This window comes from Bactrocera dorsalis, chromosome 1 (genome assembly GCF_023373825.1).
Source record: "Bactrocera dorsalis isolate Fly_Bdor chromosome 1, ASM2337382v1, whole genome shotgun sequence".
Taxonomy (NCBI): Eukaryota; Metazoa; Arthropoda; class Insecta; order Diptera; family Tephritidae; genus Bactrocera; species Bactrocera dorsalis.
The window spans coordinates 24,334,174-24,353,022 of record NC_064303.1 but is presented as its reverse complement, the minus strand read 5'-3'; the positions used below and the strand labels follow the sequence as shown (position 1 = coordinate 24,353,022).

Here is an 18,849-nt window from a genome sequence, read left to right as displayed (position 1 = left end):
TAAAGTTACCCGGATGTCCGAAAAATCCTGATATTAGTTATATAGGCCTAGTTTTTACTAAAATTTATCTATTTTAGGTACAAAGATATCCTGTTGGCCGATATATGCGGTACTAAGTCACGCGGAAGTTCGAAAATCTCTATATTAAATATATGTAGGCTAAATGAAGTATTGGTCCGATTCAACCAATTTTTGACATACAATTTCATCATTATATAAGAAAGATTATCTCTTTATTTCACATATTGACTGACATTTTCCATCAAAAGACAACTAATAGGTACCGGAGTCTAAATATTCGGTACCTAGTGCGGTGCGGACATTTGTTAGGTTAGGTTGGAAAAAAGGCGGTCTTGTGACAAAAGTTAATAAGAATCTCACTTTGACATTGTGGTACCTAAAGATCATGCATAAGACGGATAAAATAAAGTTCAGCTGTCTCAACAGGTCCGCCAAAGGTACGATTGCTGAGATATTTCAACTTCAATCAAAAGCTGGACAATAGAGAAGAAAATGACTGGATGTTTCCAACTCACCTAATTCCATATAACTTTGTAAATTTTCTTACGACAAGTTTTTGAATCCTACCGCATATAAGACTATCAGATAATGTCAAATAAGAACTTCTAAAGTTGCATAGATCAAGTAGCCCAGTCGATCTCCGGCGTTCTATTCTAGGTCAGGGGGATCTCATGCGCGCACATGCGCTAGATGTTAACCCTTGTTTTCTAAGAATGCGAGTACTCTAAAAGTTCAGCGATAGAACGCAAGAGGACAACAGATAACCAGACTGAAAGTAATATTGGCGTATTATAACAGAAAGTTACCTTTCCAACTTTCCTTCTAAGCTTTAACCTACTCCTGAAAAACCAAGCGGCTCTTCTTCCCTCGTTGGTATGTGCACAGAGAAAAACCCACCAGAAGTATATTCTGTGACGCTTTTAGGGATGCAGTTTAAGAACGAGAGAGTTTCAGAATGTATCTGTTTGGATTCTTTCGTATGCTCGACTGCCTTGGGCCTTATTGCCACACATCTTATTATATCTATCCGTAGTGCGCGACATATGTTTTATTTTCTCAACTTATTATTTTAAAATATTATTGGTTTGAAAATTGTTTGGAAGGATCAAAACACCATTTTTGGTGAGTGGTCCAATAGCGGCAAGGAAAAGGACAAAGGGACATTGTTGGCAAATATACAAGCAAATACAAGCAAATGGCCGGTTGGTCATGAACTACGCTACACCGATATGGCTTGTAGTGAAAGGCAGACAAAGAAGCAGAAGATGTCTCCTGTCGAACACCTATAAAGTGAGGCCTGCACGCTTTCGATTAGGAAACATAATGCACTCCTCTCCAAACCGTCTGCTTGAAGCGAAACCGCCTTCTAGTAGTAATATAAGAACTTGATTGATTACCTTGATGGTATTGAACGATGTGCCGACCAAACGACGGACGTAACACACTTTAGACATACACTGGCCACCATTTACGATATATTGATAACACCATTACTTACTCTCTCCCAGTGAATGGCGTACTTGTAGTTAAATTGCAGACGATAAAATTTGCTTAGATTGGTTCATGACATTTACTTTTTGAAGATAATTTCATTTAAATGTTGACCGCGGCTGCGTCTTAGGTGGTCCATTCGGAAAGTCCAATTTTGGGCAACTTTTTCGAGCATTTCGGCCGGAATAGCCCGAATTTCTTCGGAAATGTTGTCTTCCAAAGCTGGAATAGTTGCTGGCTTATTTCTGTAGACTTTAGACTTGACGTAGCCCCACAAAAAATAGTCTAAAGGCGTTAAATCGCATGATCTTGGTGGCCAACTTACGGGTCCATTTCTTGAGATGAATTGTTGTCCGAAGTTTTCCCTCAAAATGGCCATAGAATCGCGAGCTGTGTGGCATGTAGCGCCATCTTGTTGAAACCACATGTCAACCAAGTTCAGTTCTTCCATTTTTGGCAACAAAAAGTTTGTTAGCATCGAACGATAGCGATCGCCATTCACCGTAACGTTGCGTCCAACAGCATCTTTGAAAAAATACGGTCCAATGATTCCACCAGCGTACAAACCACACCAAACAGTGCATTTTTCGGGATGCATGGGCAGTTCGTGAACGGAATCTGGTTGCTCTTCACCCCAATGCGGCAATTTTGCTTATTTACGTAGCCATTCCACTCAAATGAGCCTCATCGCTGCAAAATTTGTTCCGATCTCGTTGAACCAGCACGTATGCTGGATCTTCAATGATTTGCAAGCGTTGCTCGTTAGTATGTCTATTCATGATGAAAGCCCATACTTGAGCAACTTTCATCTTGACACCATGTCTGATAATCCCACGTTACAACAATACTAATGCATGAAAATCCTAACAAAAAAATCACCCGATGAAACACCCTACAACTCTTGTGCAAAAGTAAAAGGTGGTTAATAGTTACCTTTCTTACTCTCTCTCCAATGATCGGCATCCATAAAGCTTGATAAGATAAACATCAGGTACTTTACTCTGTCAACAAGAGGAAGGCGAGAGCTTTCCAGAGAAAATAAAGACCCCGTGTTGATGTCTAAGCCGTTTCTATTCACCCAGTTAGATACCTTCTTGCGACCATTTGTAGTCATTCGACTTTTTGACCTTGCTAAGTACACTGATCACCCCTATGACTTTATTTTGTTGGTTCTGCCTGCTATATGGTATATATGGTACCAAATCGTACAGCTCAACTCTCACTGAACTCGAATACGCTAAATTTCATTGCAATCCATCAAGCTTGTAATTTAGTCTAAAGAAGTTTTACTTTAGTAATAATATCAAATTACCAAAGCTTTGTTAAATTCGATGCATTGCTTATGTTTAAATGTTTACCTTTTGATGTATCTTATAATAAAAGCAGTTGTTTGCTCTTTTCAATGAAAATTTAATGTATTTACTGCAATTTATTTGCCGGCATTGCGAATACTCGCCTGTTTATCATACTTCATACTCCACACAAATTACTTAAATAACTTATTTTCACATAAAAAAGGTGTACCATTAAATAAACTAGTTTTATTCGTACTTCATAGGCGCCATTAGAATACTGCTGCGCGATTTAAATATTTGCCAAAATATTCCGCAATACCCAAACCACCGAAACCAATGCTGAAAATGTTAATTTTTCATGCCACACTGACTGCCAATGCCTCCATCACATGCACATGTACGTGCATATGTCTGTATGTAGGTGTGTGTTTGCGGCAAGGAAGTGGCTATGAGATTTTCCGTAGACACGCTTGCCGCAGATACCGACGCAAATTCGAGGAGTTGTATATGTGTGTTTGTGATTGTGTTTATATACGAATATATTCGCAACAGCATAAACAAATAGAAACAACAATAATACATTTTTGGAAATAAACTTGTTAAATTGTTTAACGCACGCGAAAACTATATTAGTGGCACTCATGGCGCAACGCGCGCGGAGCGAAATGTGCGGCAGCAATACATGCAAACAAATAGCAATTTGGCGCAGTGCCTTCAAAGCGGCAGATTTGTGTGTTACTCTGTGTGTGTATGTGTGGCGCGAATGCCTTAAAAGGTAGTCAGTTTTGGCAAACACTTTGTATTGCCTACGCCAAGGCGCACACGCCACACGCCTGCCATGGCGCGCCTTGCCACTTCGCGCTGTCGCACTTGTGCGCTTCCATTGAGGAATTTCGTGCCGCTTGTCTTGGTCTTGGCTTGCATGCGCTCCAATCACTTGTACAACATGCCACGCAATCCCGGGCACTTGCTGCCAATAACAACAGCAACAACAAGAATAAAAGCAGCTACAGCAACAACATTAACAAAAGCAACAACGATACGAATATACCGTTTTGCTGGCTTCCGACCAGCTAGCGTCGGATTTAGCCGGCTTGTGACAGCTGCTCGACCAGATTTATCGTGTGGAACGTCGCCCGTTGCGGTGGGGTAGATGGTTAAGAATTCGATGAGCGAATCGATAAGCTGTAGAAAGTTAACACAGCTGAACTCGTTCAGCGGAAAAACAAACAAAATGCCAAAACGCCAAAAATGTGAAACAAGTTAAAGAATTAGCTTCGTGTCTGAGGCGCGTGCTTGTGGCGGACATTTTTGGAATGACTACTTTCGGTTGGTGCGCCTGCTAGCCAGGCATGTACAAAACGAAATCAAAAGCAAAAAATAAATGTACAATAAAAAACCTTCAACAACACAAAGCGTGTGCCTGCAGTCCGCGCTAACCACCGCCTTCTCGCGCCACCTACGGGTTTGTAGCTTTCTTTTGTTGTTTAGCGCGCTGACCGTACCGTCCGGCTGCGTGCTATTGTCCTACGACTTGCTATCGCCTATAGTCATGAATTTATCTAAAAATGATTGTTGTAAATGTGTATATTTCGCTTTTGTTGTTTGCTCATATTCGCATGCAATCCAGACATCTCTTACGATCTTACGAGATAGTAATAACAATTGCGACGGTCATTAGTTAACTTAATTGCGGAATACGTTGCACGTGCTGGCCGCCCACATGCTCGGTCTTCTCCACCGGCGCGTGTGTCATCAATAGTTGGCAGTGCAAAGTGAATATTCAGTGAACACGCTGTCCGTCCCGCCTCCGCTCGTCACTCACATATTTGTGGTATTTAATTGCTTGGCCACAATAAAAGATTAATTACGTGCATAAATAATGTTTAGTATGTTTAAGTGAATAAATTAAACAAGTTGAGGCTGTAATCTATTACTTACCAACTTACGTGCTTACTTACGTGTATTAACTGGCCTGCATGCCACACATTCATGACAGACATTCGTGAAATTTCACTTTACTTTTCATTCACTTGACTAGTTTTGCCAAATTGGAAATGTTCTTCAAGTCTGGCCACGTCCGTGTCACGCGGTTTTACTAACAAGTGGCAGTGTTCGAAGTATGCTGGAGGTCATGCGGTTAAACTTTTACGCGCTAGTGTATGTGAGCGGCATAGCTTTACGAGCTGCTTCGAAATTATTTAATTAGTCCGTAAGAATTTATGGTGAGACGCTTAAAATTTGAGTATCGCCATTTCAACTTTGGATAACTTTGTCAAATAGTAATCGATCTCTGTGCTGTGTCTGTGTTTATGCGCTAAACCATATTTGATTGTCGTAGCTTTCGAGTTATAAGAATTCTGATGGCAGTGGTTACGCACCAAACCGTAATTTTTTCGGCATGCAATGGTGACTCATGAAGTACGTGTGGATTGCTGTCTGACCAATAATGCATATTTTCCTTAATAATGACATCCAGTCAGAAATGAGCCTCATCGCTGAAGATAATTTTTTGATGAAAATCCGGATCATTTTCAAGTTGTTGCTCAGCTCAATTCACAAACATATGACGTTTCTGGTGGTCAAGCGGCTTCAGTTCTTTCGTCAATATGATCTTGTAAGGATGTATGTCAAGATATTTTCGCAAAATTCGCCACAACGATGTCACAGATGTAACGTTATGTGAAAGACTTATTTGAGTCTTTCTTAATTTTTGCGCTGCCGGCAGCAATATTGCCGACAGTACGGACACTTCTTTGTGTCACTAGGACGGGAATGTTTTGTACTGTGGCTGTGGATTCAAATTGTACCACTAGACGTTCAATTGATGATTAGACAGGACGGATATAGCGACCATAAAGTGAACGTAGCGGTTTTAAACTTGAGGCCATTGACTCCGAATTTTGGTAGTCCATTTTATTAATTTCGACTCGTTGTTAGATTGTATGTACACATATCTTTTCATTATGAAATGGCAAACCTTACTGAAGAGAAATGTCGAAAGACCGTGAAAAAATATGGCGTCGTTTGCTGTCCCTATCGGTCTACTTTTGTAACGTCCCTGTTGAAAAGAACCTTAGAAGCTACCAAAATGTTGAAGTAAACGATACTGTCGAACTTCTTCTTTGCGGCTCTGCAAGGCTTTGCTTAGGAAAAGCTTAACAATTATCGCTTTCGACTTTCTTAACGATGTCGCATTTAAAACCTTTTGATTTGAAGAACGTTAAAAGGTGTTTCATCCTAAGTGCCCAAAGAATAACTTTAAGCTGTCAGTTTTACCCAACACAGCTAACGAGTTGCTCGAGTCATTTAAGACTTCACTTTCTGAAATTATTAGAATCACAAAAAAGCTTAATTCAAAAAACTCACCATCACATGATATTATTACCCCGAAAATGCTAATTGAGTTACAGAATATTGTTGCTCTTCAATGCAATTCTTAGTTTTGGATACTATCCAATTTCATGGAAAAAGTCGCAGATTATACTGATAGATAAACCTGGGAAAAACTGGAACATAGTCTTCATACAGACCAAGCAGTCTAACTTCTATTTAGGCTTAGAAAAGCAGATACCACAAAGAAATATTGAAAAAAAAATCACCGGGTGGTTTAAGGCGTACGATAATATGGGAGATTTAAGACCCGGTGTTTTTACAATAAAAGGCCTGAATGTCTCGTCAGACATTCACCCTACTTACCTACCTACCTATATACCGCCATGAGTCCTGCGCTCACGTAGAGGAAATTGATCAAGAGCCCATCATTTGGCCAAATGTGTAAGACATATAATCAATGGAAAATCAGCGCGGAAATGCCTATGGCACAACCAAAGAAGGAATATAGTATTTGGTAGATGAGAGAAAAGTTCAACGTAAGGATGGAAATCCAAAAACAAATAATATTAGAACTATCCTAGGATTTGGATCGATAAGACCTAAAGTTAAAATATATATTAGTCACGAAAACATAAATGGAGATGTAAACAAAAAAAACTCAATAAATCGGATCAAAATTGACTTGGATAGAAAAAAGAGCGTTCGCATGTATATATTTTAATATAAATCCTTATTATCGCCTTCAAAACAGGCTTCTGAGCCAATGCAGTCATGTTTATACCAACTATCTGTACACTTGTTATAAGCCTCGATTGGGTTTGGCTCCAGTGCCAAGCGAATTTTGGTTTCTCTAGTTACGAGTCATTTTTGTAGCTCCATTTGCTAGATTGTTAAACAGTTTCGACGCGATATTCATAAACCTACGTCTCGTCCTTAGTATTGAATCGTTTGATGAATGCAGGGCCCTTAGTTACGTTACTAAAAATGTCTTCTTCGGCGTCTATTCAACGTTAATTTGCAAAATATTCATTTCGTTTGATACGAGTCTAGTATTGGCACTATTCATTTACCAAACATCAACCCAAATACATATGTGCAGTTGATCTCTAAGGGATGTGAGAGTTTTTGCTATCTTCTTGAGACAAACATAATGATTTTCAAACACTACTTCTTTAATATTTTGGCCAATAGAGTTGGATAGACGACTATAATGAGGTAAATTCGATTACTTTATGACCTACACCGAATACACCGAAGTACTTACAATCAAGATAAAGTAGGTTCCCCATAGAACTTCGGAAAGTTTTTTAAAAGATTTTATGTGCGCGATTCTGTTCTAAACACAAAATTTCAAGTAAAGTCATTTTAAAATTTTTTTCAATGGTAAAAATCGCCTGTCAAACTTTTCACAAAAGCTGGACGAAATACACCAATTAAGACATGGAGATAAAATTTTACACGAATAGGAAAAACGTTGCAACAATCTAAGAAAAAAATGAGTACCATTACCAGTAAAACCAATAAAATCGGTAATAACATCAAGCGGAAAGTTAAAAATTACTGAATATATTGAAGCTAAGGATAGGTGAAAAGGAAAATAGCACGTCTTCATTTAACTTTTGCATTAAACTAAGTTCTAAGGTCCGTTTGAATTGAAATATTGACATTTCCATTGAAACTAAAGGGTGATCAATTCCATCCATTTCTACGTTCTCTACTTAAAAAAAGCACAGAAACTTCAAATTTAATGGGGAATGGCTCTTATTATTCGAAAGAATATTATTTGGCATTTTGCTTTTGTTACCTCTTTCCAATGTTGGCCACAGATATGTCTCAGATGACCCATCCGGTGAGTCCAATTCTATATGCATAAGGCCAGAAATGGGTCTCATCATATCTCCAAAACATGCAAATCGACCGCTTCTTCTACATAATGAAAAAAAGAAATCATTTAAGCCACGTCAGTACTTTATGGTGCATTATTCATCAAATCGATGTTTTAAGTGCTCGAAAATACTGTTATTTCAGCCGATGTGTGAAAACTTGCATCGTCGTGTTGAAGAGTGACCGTTTTCGGTGTTTCGCTTTCTTGATTTTTTGAACTATACCTGGCAAAAAAATGTCTAGCACTTGTATTATTCTAATGGTATGGTTTTACTAAAAGAACAGCAAATATTTATTTAGTAGCTTTTCGTGCCCGATCAATCTTTGTTGGATTCGCATCATCTTGAAACACCCTTACAATCGAGTGGTGTTCACTTTCGGGTTCGTACGCGCAAATCCACGATTCATCACCTGCCACTATGTCAAAGGTTCTTGAAGCCTTGCTTTCTTTTTAATTTTTAGCTCCAATTGTGTGGAGCAATGTCACGAGCGATTCATTATATGGAATACAACGTGAACAAAAATTTTGTACAGTAAAATCAACGATAAATATGTCTCACGATAGGTCGGCATTCTACTAGTAGCTGCAGAGCACTATGTTCAATTTATTATTCTTAACCAGAAGCGAACTTGTGACCACCAAACTGTGAAACTATGTCGTATATTGCGTCAGTTTCCCCACGTAAAAGAACATGATATGTTCCGGGCTTAAAGCACAATATACATATATTAGGACGAAATTTTGTCACTGCAGCTAGAATAAATGAAAGTGTTATGGTGCACAATAGCTTTAATTACCGCCGTTCTCACTCTGCCATTTTCAAGCCACTTCCACTATGATGTGGCATTAAAAAGGCGAAATTGGTCTACAAACTGGTTTTTATGACATGTGTAAGCATTTTTATTGTGAAAATAAAAAATCTTACGAGCATATTCTTGGTTAAAAACGGTTATAAATTCTTACAAAAAGGCAGCAATGGCGGCTTAAAGTTATATTTTAAGACATAAGCAAACCTTAACGTCGAATGAGAAATTCGTGTAGAGCTATAGGTATTAACTTTTCTACGTATTAATTCAATACATGCTTCTTTATTTGCAGGATATCAAGCGACACGACCAAGGTGTTTACCGCTGCCGCATCGACTTCCGTACAAGTCAAACGCAAAGCTTCCGCTTCAACCTCACCGTAATAAGTAAGTTTTGAAATTCCACACACTGCGCACCAAATAATTGGAAGTTACAAAACAATTTGTTTAAAGCAGCAGTGGAGTAGAACTAGAGAGCAAAAAGCAGTCAAAAATATCCAAAAATAGAAACTTGATTATTAGTATAAAAGATTAGTTCGTTACTTAGATATTCTTTAAACGCACACGCACGACCAATTATGGATCTGCTAAAGTAACTTCCTCTTTGCAGTACTTCCCGAACAGCCAATTATATTGGATCGCTGGGGGCGACAGCTGAATGGCACGCTGCTCGGACCGAAGCAGGAAGGTGATGATATTGTTATCACGTGTCGTGTGGTGGGAGGTGAGTGACTTTATACTTTTGTTTCTATTATACCCTAAGTAGGGCATATGAAGTTTGCTATAAAGTTTGTAACATCCAGAAGGAGACTTTGGATGACCTATAATATATATATACATGATCGGTGTGACGAGCTGAGTCGATTAAGCAATGTACGTCTGTCTGCACGTCTGTTTATATAAACGAGAACTAGTCCCTCAGTTTTTGAGATATCGATATGAAAATTTTCAGATGTCCGTTTCTTCTCAAGAAGCTGCTTATTTGTTGTTATAGTTGATATCGGATCACACTTGCATAAAGCTGCCATATAAACTGAACGATCGGAATCAAGTGCTTGTATTGGAAACTTTTTTATTTTACGGGGTATCTTCACGAAATTTGGTATGACTTATTGTCGAAGCCAATGGTATAATTTTCGAAGAAATTGTTCTGATTGGACCAATATAACATATAGCTGTCATACAGACTAATGATACAAATTAAATTCTTCTTTGGAAATTTTATTAAGTTGACAAGTTAACTTCACGGAATATAGTAGGAATTATTATCCAAAGTAAATTTTAAGTTTCTGAACATATTGTTTAAATCGGGCTGTTATAGTAAGCATATAGCTGCCATACAAACTGAAAGATCAAAATCATTTTTTGTTACGAAAACTGGAACCTGTGAGGGGTATTATAGCTTCGGTGCAGCCGAAATTAACTTTTTTTATTGTTGTTTTTTATTTACTTTCGTATTTCGTACACTTTGCGTTTAATAACGGCATTATTTTTGTTACATACAGACGATATATTTTCGAAATTCCGCACACTTTAATTTCAAAATTCAATTTCCTGTCAATAGCTGAGCAGGCAAATGGATTAACTTTCTTTACAAAAACAAACAAACACAGAAACTAAATAACAAAATAGAATTTCCTTTGCCACATACATACCGACATAGATATACACCAGCTAATTTATTTGCAACCACTTTGTGATAAACTTATTGGACCACTTACTGAAGTACTTTCTGTCTATTTCTTCCTTTTTTCTATGCCTGCTGCCACAACAACTGCTGCAACCACAACGTAACAATCGTTTACAAAACAACAACAACAAAAATGACAAATACCACATACTACATACAACTGCTGCTGTTGCTGCCGCTATTACAACAACAACATGCCTGTTTCTCATCACAATCACCAACCCGCCAGGTCGCCCTCAACCTCAAGTACGCTGGCTCGTAAATGGACTACTTGTCGACAATCAATACGAACACAATTCCGGCGATGTTATCGAGAATAGGCTACTTTGGCCGTCGGTTCAACGGACTGATTTAAATTCCGTTTTTACTTGTCAAGCATTGAATACACAATTAGATAAGCCTAAGGAGAAAAGCTTTTTGCTTGATATGCATTGTAAGTTGCTCGTCGAGTTGTTATTCTTCTTCTTTTTTTATTTTTGTTGCTTTTTCTCGAGTGCAAACTTGAGCGCGTGGCATCAGGGCAGGCAGTACGGGAGGCGGCAGAAAACTAAAACGGCTCGTGACTAAACGAACTGGCGTCGGAAGTTGCTGGCCGTTGGCGTAGCGCCACCTCAGCAGAGGCCAGCAAATGTGTGCGTTAGGAGGGAGAGCGAAGTTTGGGCCGAGCGTAGCCCCGCGGCATATGTGTGCCAAACGAAGCCTGACTAAATGAAAATAAACAAAAGTTCACAGGCATAAAGTGACACACGCACACATGCACACACATATGCAGGCGGCGTAGGCGCCTACTACACCAGCACCGGCGTTTGCACCTGAAAGTATGCTAACGTATTTTGATGTTCTAATTAGGCAAAGGTACTCACATGCTTGTTTGCGTAGCAAGCTCAATGTGTGTGTGTGTGGTTGTACGTGTGTATGTGTGCGGTGGCGCAACATTGCGGCATTTAAAAGGTTTTAAGGCCACAAGGGTACATACATGCATGCATACATACGCGCTGCCACGTTTCGCCGCTTTGTACTCATTTGCCAAGCGCTTGTCCGCTTGTTTGCTTAGCGCGTCGCCGCTCGCTCTTTCGCCTCCGTGTGCTGCGCTACATAGTGCCGGCTCGCGCTCTAACTTTTGTGCCATTTTCCAATTTCACTATTTGTTTTTGTTGCGCTGATGTCTTTGTTTGTTGATTTTTTATCGCTCGTATTTGTTTTTCTAGTGAAACCGCTGACGGTGAAAATAATTGAGCCACCCAATTCGATGGTGGCGGATCGTCGCTACGAAGTCATATGTGAATCAACCGGCTCACGTCCGAATGCCATCATCACCTGGTACAAGGGGAAGCGGCAATTGCGGCGCACAAAGGTGGGTGTATGCGTATAAATTCTATTTGGAAAAGAAAATTTTAAATTCAGTGTTGTATGCGTGTGAATTAGGTGAACAGTGGTTGCAAAAAATATTGCTCCAAATCTTTTGTTTTGCTGGGAAATAAATGTGGCGAGATATTTTCAATTTGCTACTATATGCTTGTGGTAACTTTCATTTACGAAGTAGTACAACAAAAAGTATTAGTTCTATAACTATATTGGTGTGGTTTTCCCAGGAAAAAAATCCGAACAGTGGCGCAGAGAAAGCTACTGCCACTGTGCGTCTTTTTCAATATTGTTATGTCACTCATTTGAAGTACAATCAACTAGCTTATTTTTCACACCAAGTCACATGTGGAACTTTATGCCTGAAAAAGTGTTTTTTTGAAGGGATTTCTTCTTCATTACTTTAATATCAAGAAAATCTGAGCCGAAAGCCAGCGTATTTTAGTGGAGTTTTAAGGTGAATAATGCTCAACTGACCAAACGTCCATGAAAAGTGATGATTTTGGCGTAAAAGGCGAAGCACGTGCTGTGCGCGAAAAAAGTCTAGATATCCGGATTAGGAAGTATTACTCCAATAAGATTATTGCCCAGCACATGAAAATCTTGCTGTACTTTCACAAGTCACTCAAGCAACCATTTTTGAATGATTAAAATTAGACAAACCCCGCCAAATCAATGATCAAATTGAATATCCATAACGCTGTATTTTGAGCTACTAAAACTATTGATGGGGAACATTACCCACCGCAACTAATTTAATGGAAACGAGCGATTGCCCAAAACACCCGGAATTTGTCTCTATAAGCGAGCCAATAGTTCATCATGACAACGCTTCACTTCATATTGTAAGATTGGTTAAATACTATTTGGAAAACAGGGGCTGGGAAGTTTTGCCTCACCCGCTGTTTGATCCAGATCCTGCCACTTCAGACTACCAATTTTTCCGTTGGATTGTTACTATTTTGCGTAAAACTATTGTTTTTTTCGAATAACTACTGCTCTTTCCCACTATATCATAAATAATTACAAAAATTTAATAACTAACCAAATAATATGTCAGAATATTGCCACCTTTTCATGGATATACCGTATTAGCTTCGGTTATCAAACATTGTTTGCTTCCGGTAGCTAACCCATCAAAAATTTTGTAGGCATTACTGAAGTTCTCTCGCTCTCTATCTCTCTCTGCAGTAGTAAAGATTTCGAGCTCCGCCTAGGAGTTTAATTTGTGTATTTCGTACTTAAGGTACGTAGTTGTGAGCACAAGATTTGGGACTAGGGCTATGTTCTAAATGTAATTCTCAGCCACAATTACCATTATTGCTTAGGTAGCGGTGACTTCACAGAACAGTCGATGGAATGTCAACATATAATTCCAATGAAAACGCCCCACTTTGTAGTGAATGTTAAAACTATTAAATTTACTATTGCGGTATTAAATAACATGTGATCAAATTTGACCTGGACTGATCCATCTTTTTTTTTAGATTGTTATCCACATGTTAATTAACGTGTGATTGGTGTTGGTTCAGAACGCGAACAGTTTGTCTAGAAATTTTTACTATGAAAAAGTTTAACAACAACTTTGCTTGAAATTTTGTGTTGCTTGAAATTTTGGCTGTGCGAATTATTGAGGATGTTGCAGAAGTATTGTGACTCCCTACTTTTTTATTACAAACACAGGTATTTCAGTGAAGGTCGAGAAGTCATCGAGAACTTGCCTCATGCGAGTCGTCCTTGGTGCTTAAAAATGGTGCAGTTGGCATTAGAGAGATAGAAGAGGATCTCAACATGTCTTATGGATCGGCTGAGTATATTTTAGTTAACCTTTTGGGTATGAAGCCTGTAAATGCTAGACTCGTTTCGAGATCTTTGGCAAAAAAGATGTCGAGTTAAGGTAGAAAAGATAAAAGAAAGAAATGACAACATAGCCGAGAACCCTACATTGATCAAAAGCATTATACTGGTGATGAGACGTAGGTTTATGAATATGGTGTTGATACTGTCTAGCGAATGGCGGTTCTAAACTAAGGTGAACCAGAAAAAGAAGCCTGAAGGCCCAACCGACACTTACAATGATTGTATGAAAAATTAGATTGGGCGTTGGCATGCTCAGTTGCTTATTGTGAGGCGGTTATAAATTTTTATTAAAATAAATAAAAATGTACATAAGCTTTTTCATTAACGTTTCTCGATAGATATAGTTTAAAGTGAAAAAAGTGAATTTCGTGTTTTCATAAATCATTCTTTCCTAATTGAAAACACTGATACAAAGCATCGCCTTATTATACACTGTGACGAAAAATTTTAATAAAACACAAAATATTTAATTATTCTTCAATATCTATTTTGTCGCCTTTAAGGTAATTCCCAGCAAATGTAAAACACTTAACGAAACGTCTTTTCCAGTTCTCGAAAGACTGTTCATAAGCACTTTTTGGAATGATCTTCAGCTCCTTCAGCGAAAATTTTTTAAGTCTACGTTCGACGATACGTTCCCAAAATATGCACCAAAATCGTTTAAACGGACTCGCGAAAGATCTCGAACTCTCTTGCATCATGATTTTCAAGCACCATGTCCTTCATTTTTTTAATATTTTCATCAGTTGAAGAGGTCGATTGTCGTCCAGAATGAGACATGTTCTCAACGATCTCTCGACTAGCTTTGAAGGCTTTGTACCACTCGTAGACTTGTGTTTTTGATAAAACTGAATCTCCGTAAGCCTCTTTCGACATTCGCAATGATTCCACACACACACCATTTGGCTAGAAATTTAAATTTTGAGACAAAGTCTTTGTTCGATATTTGTATCCGTTGTCCAATCACAACGACTTACTGAGGTGTACCGACTTAAGCATCGACTGTAAGCAAATTGAATGACAGATCGCGCTCATATTTGGTATAGTAATTAAGGACAGTCCTACCTACTTAGCAAAATCTATTTTTTTAAATATCATTTACCTAGGGAACATTTTCCCCCGCATATTCAACGGCCAGGTACTGGATTGTTGGTTTTTGTCGTAATTTTTCAAGAGGCATTACGAAGATTCTTGAAAAAAGTTAAACTTAAAGAAACACATAAATCATATAGTTCATGAGATTTTGCAAGTAATAAGCTTTGCACTTGATATTGGAGGAATTACACTATAAACTAGTGCTGCATCTGGCATATTCGCCAAATGATACCTTATTGATAAATTCCTCCTTCTCGGACTCAAAATGTTACAAGCTGGAAAAAATGTTACTTAAAAGAAGTCAAGATGCAAAGAGACTCCTATTTGCGCGGCTTTGAAGGTTAACGATAACGAAGCGGTAATGAAGATTGAAGGGCCGTTAAGAAAATTGCAGAAATATGGAAATTATTTTGTAGGATTAAGTCATCGTTTCATACAAAAACAAATGATTTTCAGTCCATGTTATTACAAAAAAATCATCTTAAAATATTATACTTAAATTTACCGCTCGCTGTATATTCTCCTACACACTGTGCCGTCATGCGATCAACTAAGCACATTCACGATCTATTGACACAAGCGCGAGTGTGTGCGGCACCAATTGCCATGCTGCGGCGTTTCCTTCTTTAACTGCTTTGCATTCATTGTGCCATTAATAGCATGCAATGTGTACCTTTCATTGTTTTAGCTGCCACGTTGCCAGTGTACAACTCCGGCAATTGAATGAGGGCCAATACGGACGCGCCCCTTTTACACACACACACACGCTTATCCATATTTATAGAATCATATATGAGTACATGCAAGTGTGTGGCTAGTATACGCTGGGTGGGGCCGCTGAAATGAGTGGGTTCGCGTAAATGTATTGCTTGTTACTTGTGTGATAATATTAGCGCACTTGCTATGTAATTTGCAATAAGCAATTTAAAAGCGGAAATGAAAATTTCACTACAAAATGTATTGTAGCTGATGGTAGGCAAAGTGCTGCAACGCAACACATGTACTGCATTATAACGGTATACTATATACCGTAGAACATGCTAGCAGTAGGTGGCGCACAAATTTCCATACATTGCTAAACAACTAAATATTCGTATGCTAAACTGTACAGCGGGTAATAAATATATTTCTGTCGGCTGTTGCAAATGCAGTGGGTGTGCCACTTACTTTCACCACTGTTGGACATAAATTGGCTGCCACAGTGTTGAAATGCATAAATCAAATGGCGTTAAATAACATGTCTAACTGAGTTGTTGAGAAAAATACAAAAAAAAAAAAAACTAAACAAAAAACAAATATGAATTAATGCGCCAAGAAGTCGTCGATATTTCAAGTGAAATTCTATTTCTATTTCAATTTTTACTTTTGTTCTTGTTTTTTTCAGGATGACATCTCAAAGAATGTTACACGCTCTGAGCTGAGTTTTGTGCCCACCACAGATGATGATGGCAAATCCATAACTTGCCGCGCTGAGAATCCAAATGTGAACGGCCTTTATTTGGAGACAATGTGGAAGTTGAATGTCGTATGTAAGTATATAGAAATTTTGCATCAAAATGTTTGTATTATGTTAGGCCAGTTCTATATGGTAAGCCAATGATCGCTTCCGATGGAAAATTGAACTTAAAATTGTAATAGCTGTCTTCGATACACCATTTCTCTACTCGCTTCTGCTCACATATCAAAATTTATAAAAATTACCTTTAAAGTGTGATCCGTTTTGAGGTTCCTTAATGTTTTAAAGAAAAAGCAAAGAAACTTCAATTTTAATGGTGAATATTATTATCAACCGAAAGTACATTCTTTCGAATTTATTTTTTGAAGATTATCTCATTCAAATGTTGGTCACAGCTACGTATCAGATTGTCAAACCGTTTAGTCAAACTTTCGATGACCCGTTCGGGCATTTCGACTGGTAACTGGCGAATAACACGCCTGATGTTTTGCTCCAAGACCGAAATTGAAGCGGGACTGTCCGCATAGACTTTAGACTTTACATAACCGCACGGGAAAAAGTGTAACGGTGTGACATCACACAAACTTGGTGATCAACCGGCACAAGACGGGAAATTATCTGCTCACCGAAGTGTTCTCTCAATAAATCCATTGATTGATTCGATGTGTGGGAAGTGGCACCGTCTTGTTGAAACAAAATGTCTCCGAGATCTGAGCTTCAAATTCAGACATCAAATAGTTGGTTATCACGGCGCGATAACGATTGCAATTGACGGCACCAGTTTTGAAGAAATTTGGACCAATAACTCCACCGGCCCACAAACCACACCAAACCGTTATTTTTCTGGATAAAATGTCACCTCTTGAATCTCTTCAGATTGCTCTTCGTGCAATATGCGGCAATTTTGCTTGTTTACATACATACGCATTTAGTCAGACATGGGCCACATTACGGAACAAAATTTGGCTCGGAAACGTCGGATCTTTTTGGAACTTTTCAAGAGCCTTTAGTGCGAAGCGATGTCACTTAGGAAGGTCGCGTATCTTAAGTTCTTGCACAAGCTGTATTTTGTACGCTTTTATTGTAAGATCTCGACGTGAACAGCGCTAAGTGGTTCCTTACGTCGGTCCGAGTTGCTGCGAAATACGTCAAATCGACTCTCCACGGTCTTCCTGTACATTTTTTATTACGACTGCTATATTTTCTTCACTGCGTGTTGGACGTGATGCATTCAGTCGAATATTATTCAATAATGAAACTCATGATCGCTGATGGTCTTACGAATAGTATGCTCAGTAAGGCGATTATGTTGACTATAAGTTGAGCGAAGCGAGTGAAACACATTCTTTGCACAAACAAAACTGAACAAAAATAAGATGACAAAAAATCATATTGAAAAAAAGTACCTTTACTTGGATCACACGTTATTTATTAAGTGGTTTCTGTTCGTATCTGTTCCATCTGTGTTTCTTCTAATGTTTAAATACTCTTCTAACAATTATGCATTTGTGCAGACTGTTTGGTTATCCTTCACTATCATTTTAATAATTTAAATATTGCTTATTCCAACTTAAATTCCCTTGCCTTTCGTCTATACAGATCCACCGTTGGTAACGCTGCGACTTGGTTCCACCCTCACACCTGATGATATTAAAGAAGGAGACGACGTATATTTTGAGTGTCACGTACAATCGAATCCTCAATGGCGGAAGCTCTTGTGGTTGCATAATGTAAGTAATTTGTATGAGTGCGGTAACTGTACATATCTACAGCGGTTGAAACAGTAATTTGAAATATATCTATATGTGTGCATATGTAAGCTTACCTGTATACATACATACATATTACCGGATGTGGGACAGTAGCTAAGAGCCGGTATATTTAGTATATTTAATGCACTGAGGAGAGCTCAGTCAAAGCGGATTTTAGCACTGAATTGATGGGATGGTGTTAAGGCAGAACTGAAAGCACCGCAGGGTGTGTGTGATCACTAGCTTTGTACCGCATTCATAGACTGCGTACGCTATGAGATTGTCTGCAACTCGCCAAGTGTACCAGAGGCACTATTACACACATACTCACGTATAGGTACTTACTTCTGTGTGGTTGTGTCGCCGGATTTAAGTTTGCAGCAATCGGGAATAGCCTCAAACCATCGGGAATTTCCGCAAATATTTCGCCACGAAAAGCACTTTTAGTAAATGAAAATTTCCCGTAGACACAGACAAATAGCTAACGCAACCATGTGGTTAAACTAATGTGGAGCATACAGTATTGTGTTTGTATGTGTTCGAAGGGAGTATTTTCATTTTTGTTTTCAATCTATTTATATAGGTGGTTAACTGACTTACTTTCAGAAGAAACACAGCATGTTGAACTATTGGGCTTTATCAACCGAGCCAAATGTGTCACAAAGACGTTCAATAGCCGCATTGTGTCAGACGCAGGCAAGAATTTAAAGACATTGAAAATTAAAAGTTATTATGTTGCTTTTTTTTGAGATCGCAGTCATCCTCTCAGTATTTAATGAAGCTCTGATGACACCGAAGTGTC

The 18,849-nt window shown here is 38.5% G+C and overlaps 1 protein-coding gene across 5 annotated transcripts in view; it reads left to right on the top strand.

Moving 5' to 3' along the window:
- LOC105222272 (neural cell adhesion molecule 1-A) overlaps positions 1-18,849 on the top strand; it is a 187,488-nt gene that overhangs the window by 127,468 nt on the left and 41,171 nt on the right. For all 5 annotated transcript variants that reach the window (XM_049448787.1, XM_049448798.1, XM_049448796.1 and 2 more), the window contains exons 5-10: positions 9,127-9,220; positions 9,444-9,557; positions 10,753-10,956; positions 11,732-11,877; positions 16,225-16,369; positions 17,896-18,026. In XM_049448787.1, coding sequence (XP_049304744.1) covers positions 9,127-9,220; positions 9,444-9,557; positions 10,753-10,956; positions 11,732-11,877; positions 16,225-16,369; positions 17,896-18,026 — 834 coding nt within the window. The remainder of the gene's footprint in view (positions 1-9,126; positions 9,221-9,443; positions 9,558-10,752; positions 10,957-11,731; positions 11,878-16,224; positions 16,370-17,895; positions 18,027-18,849) is intronic.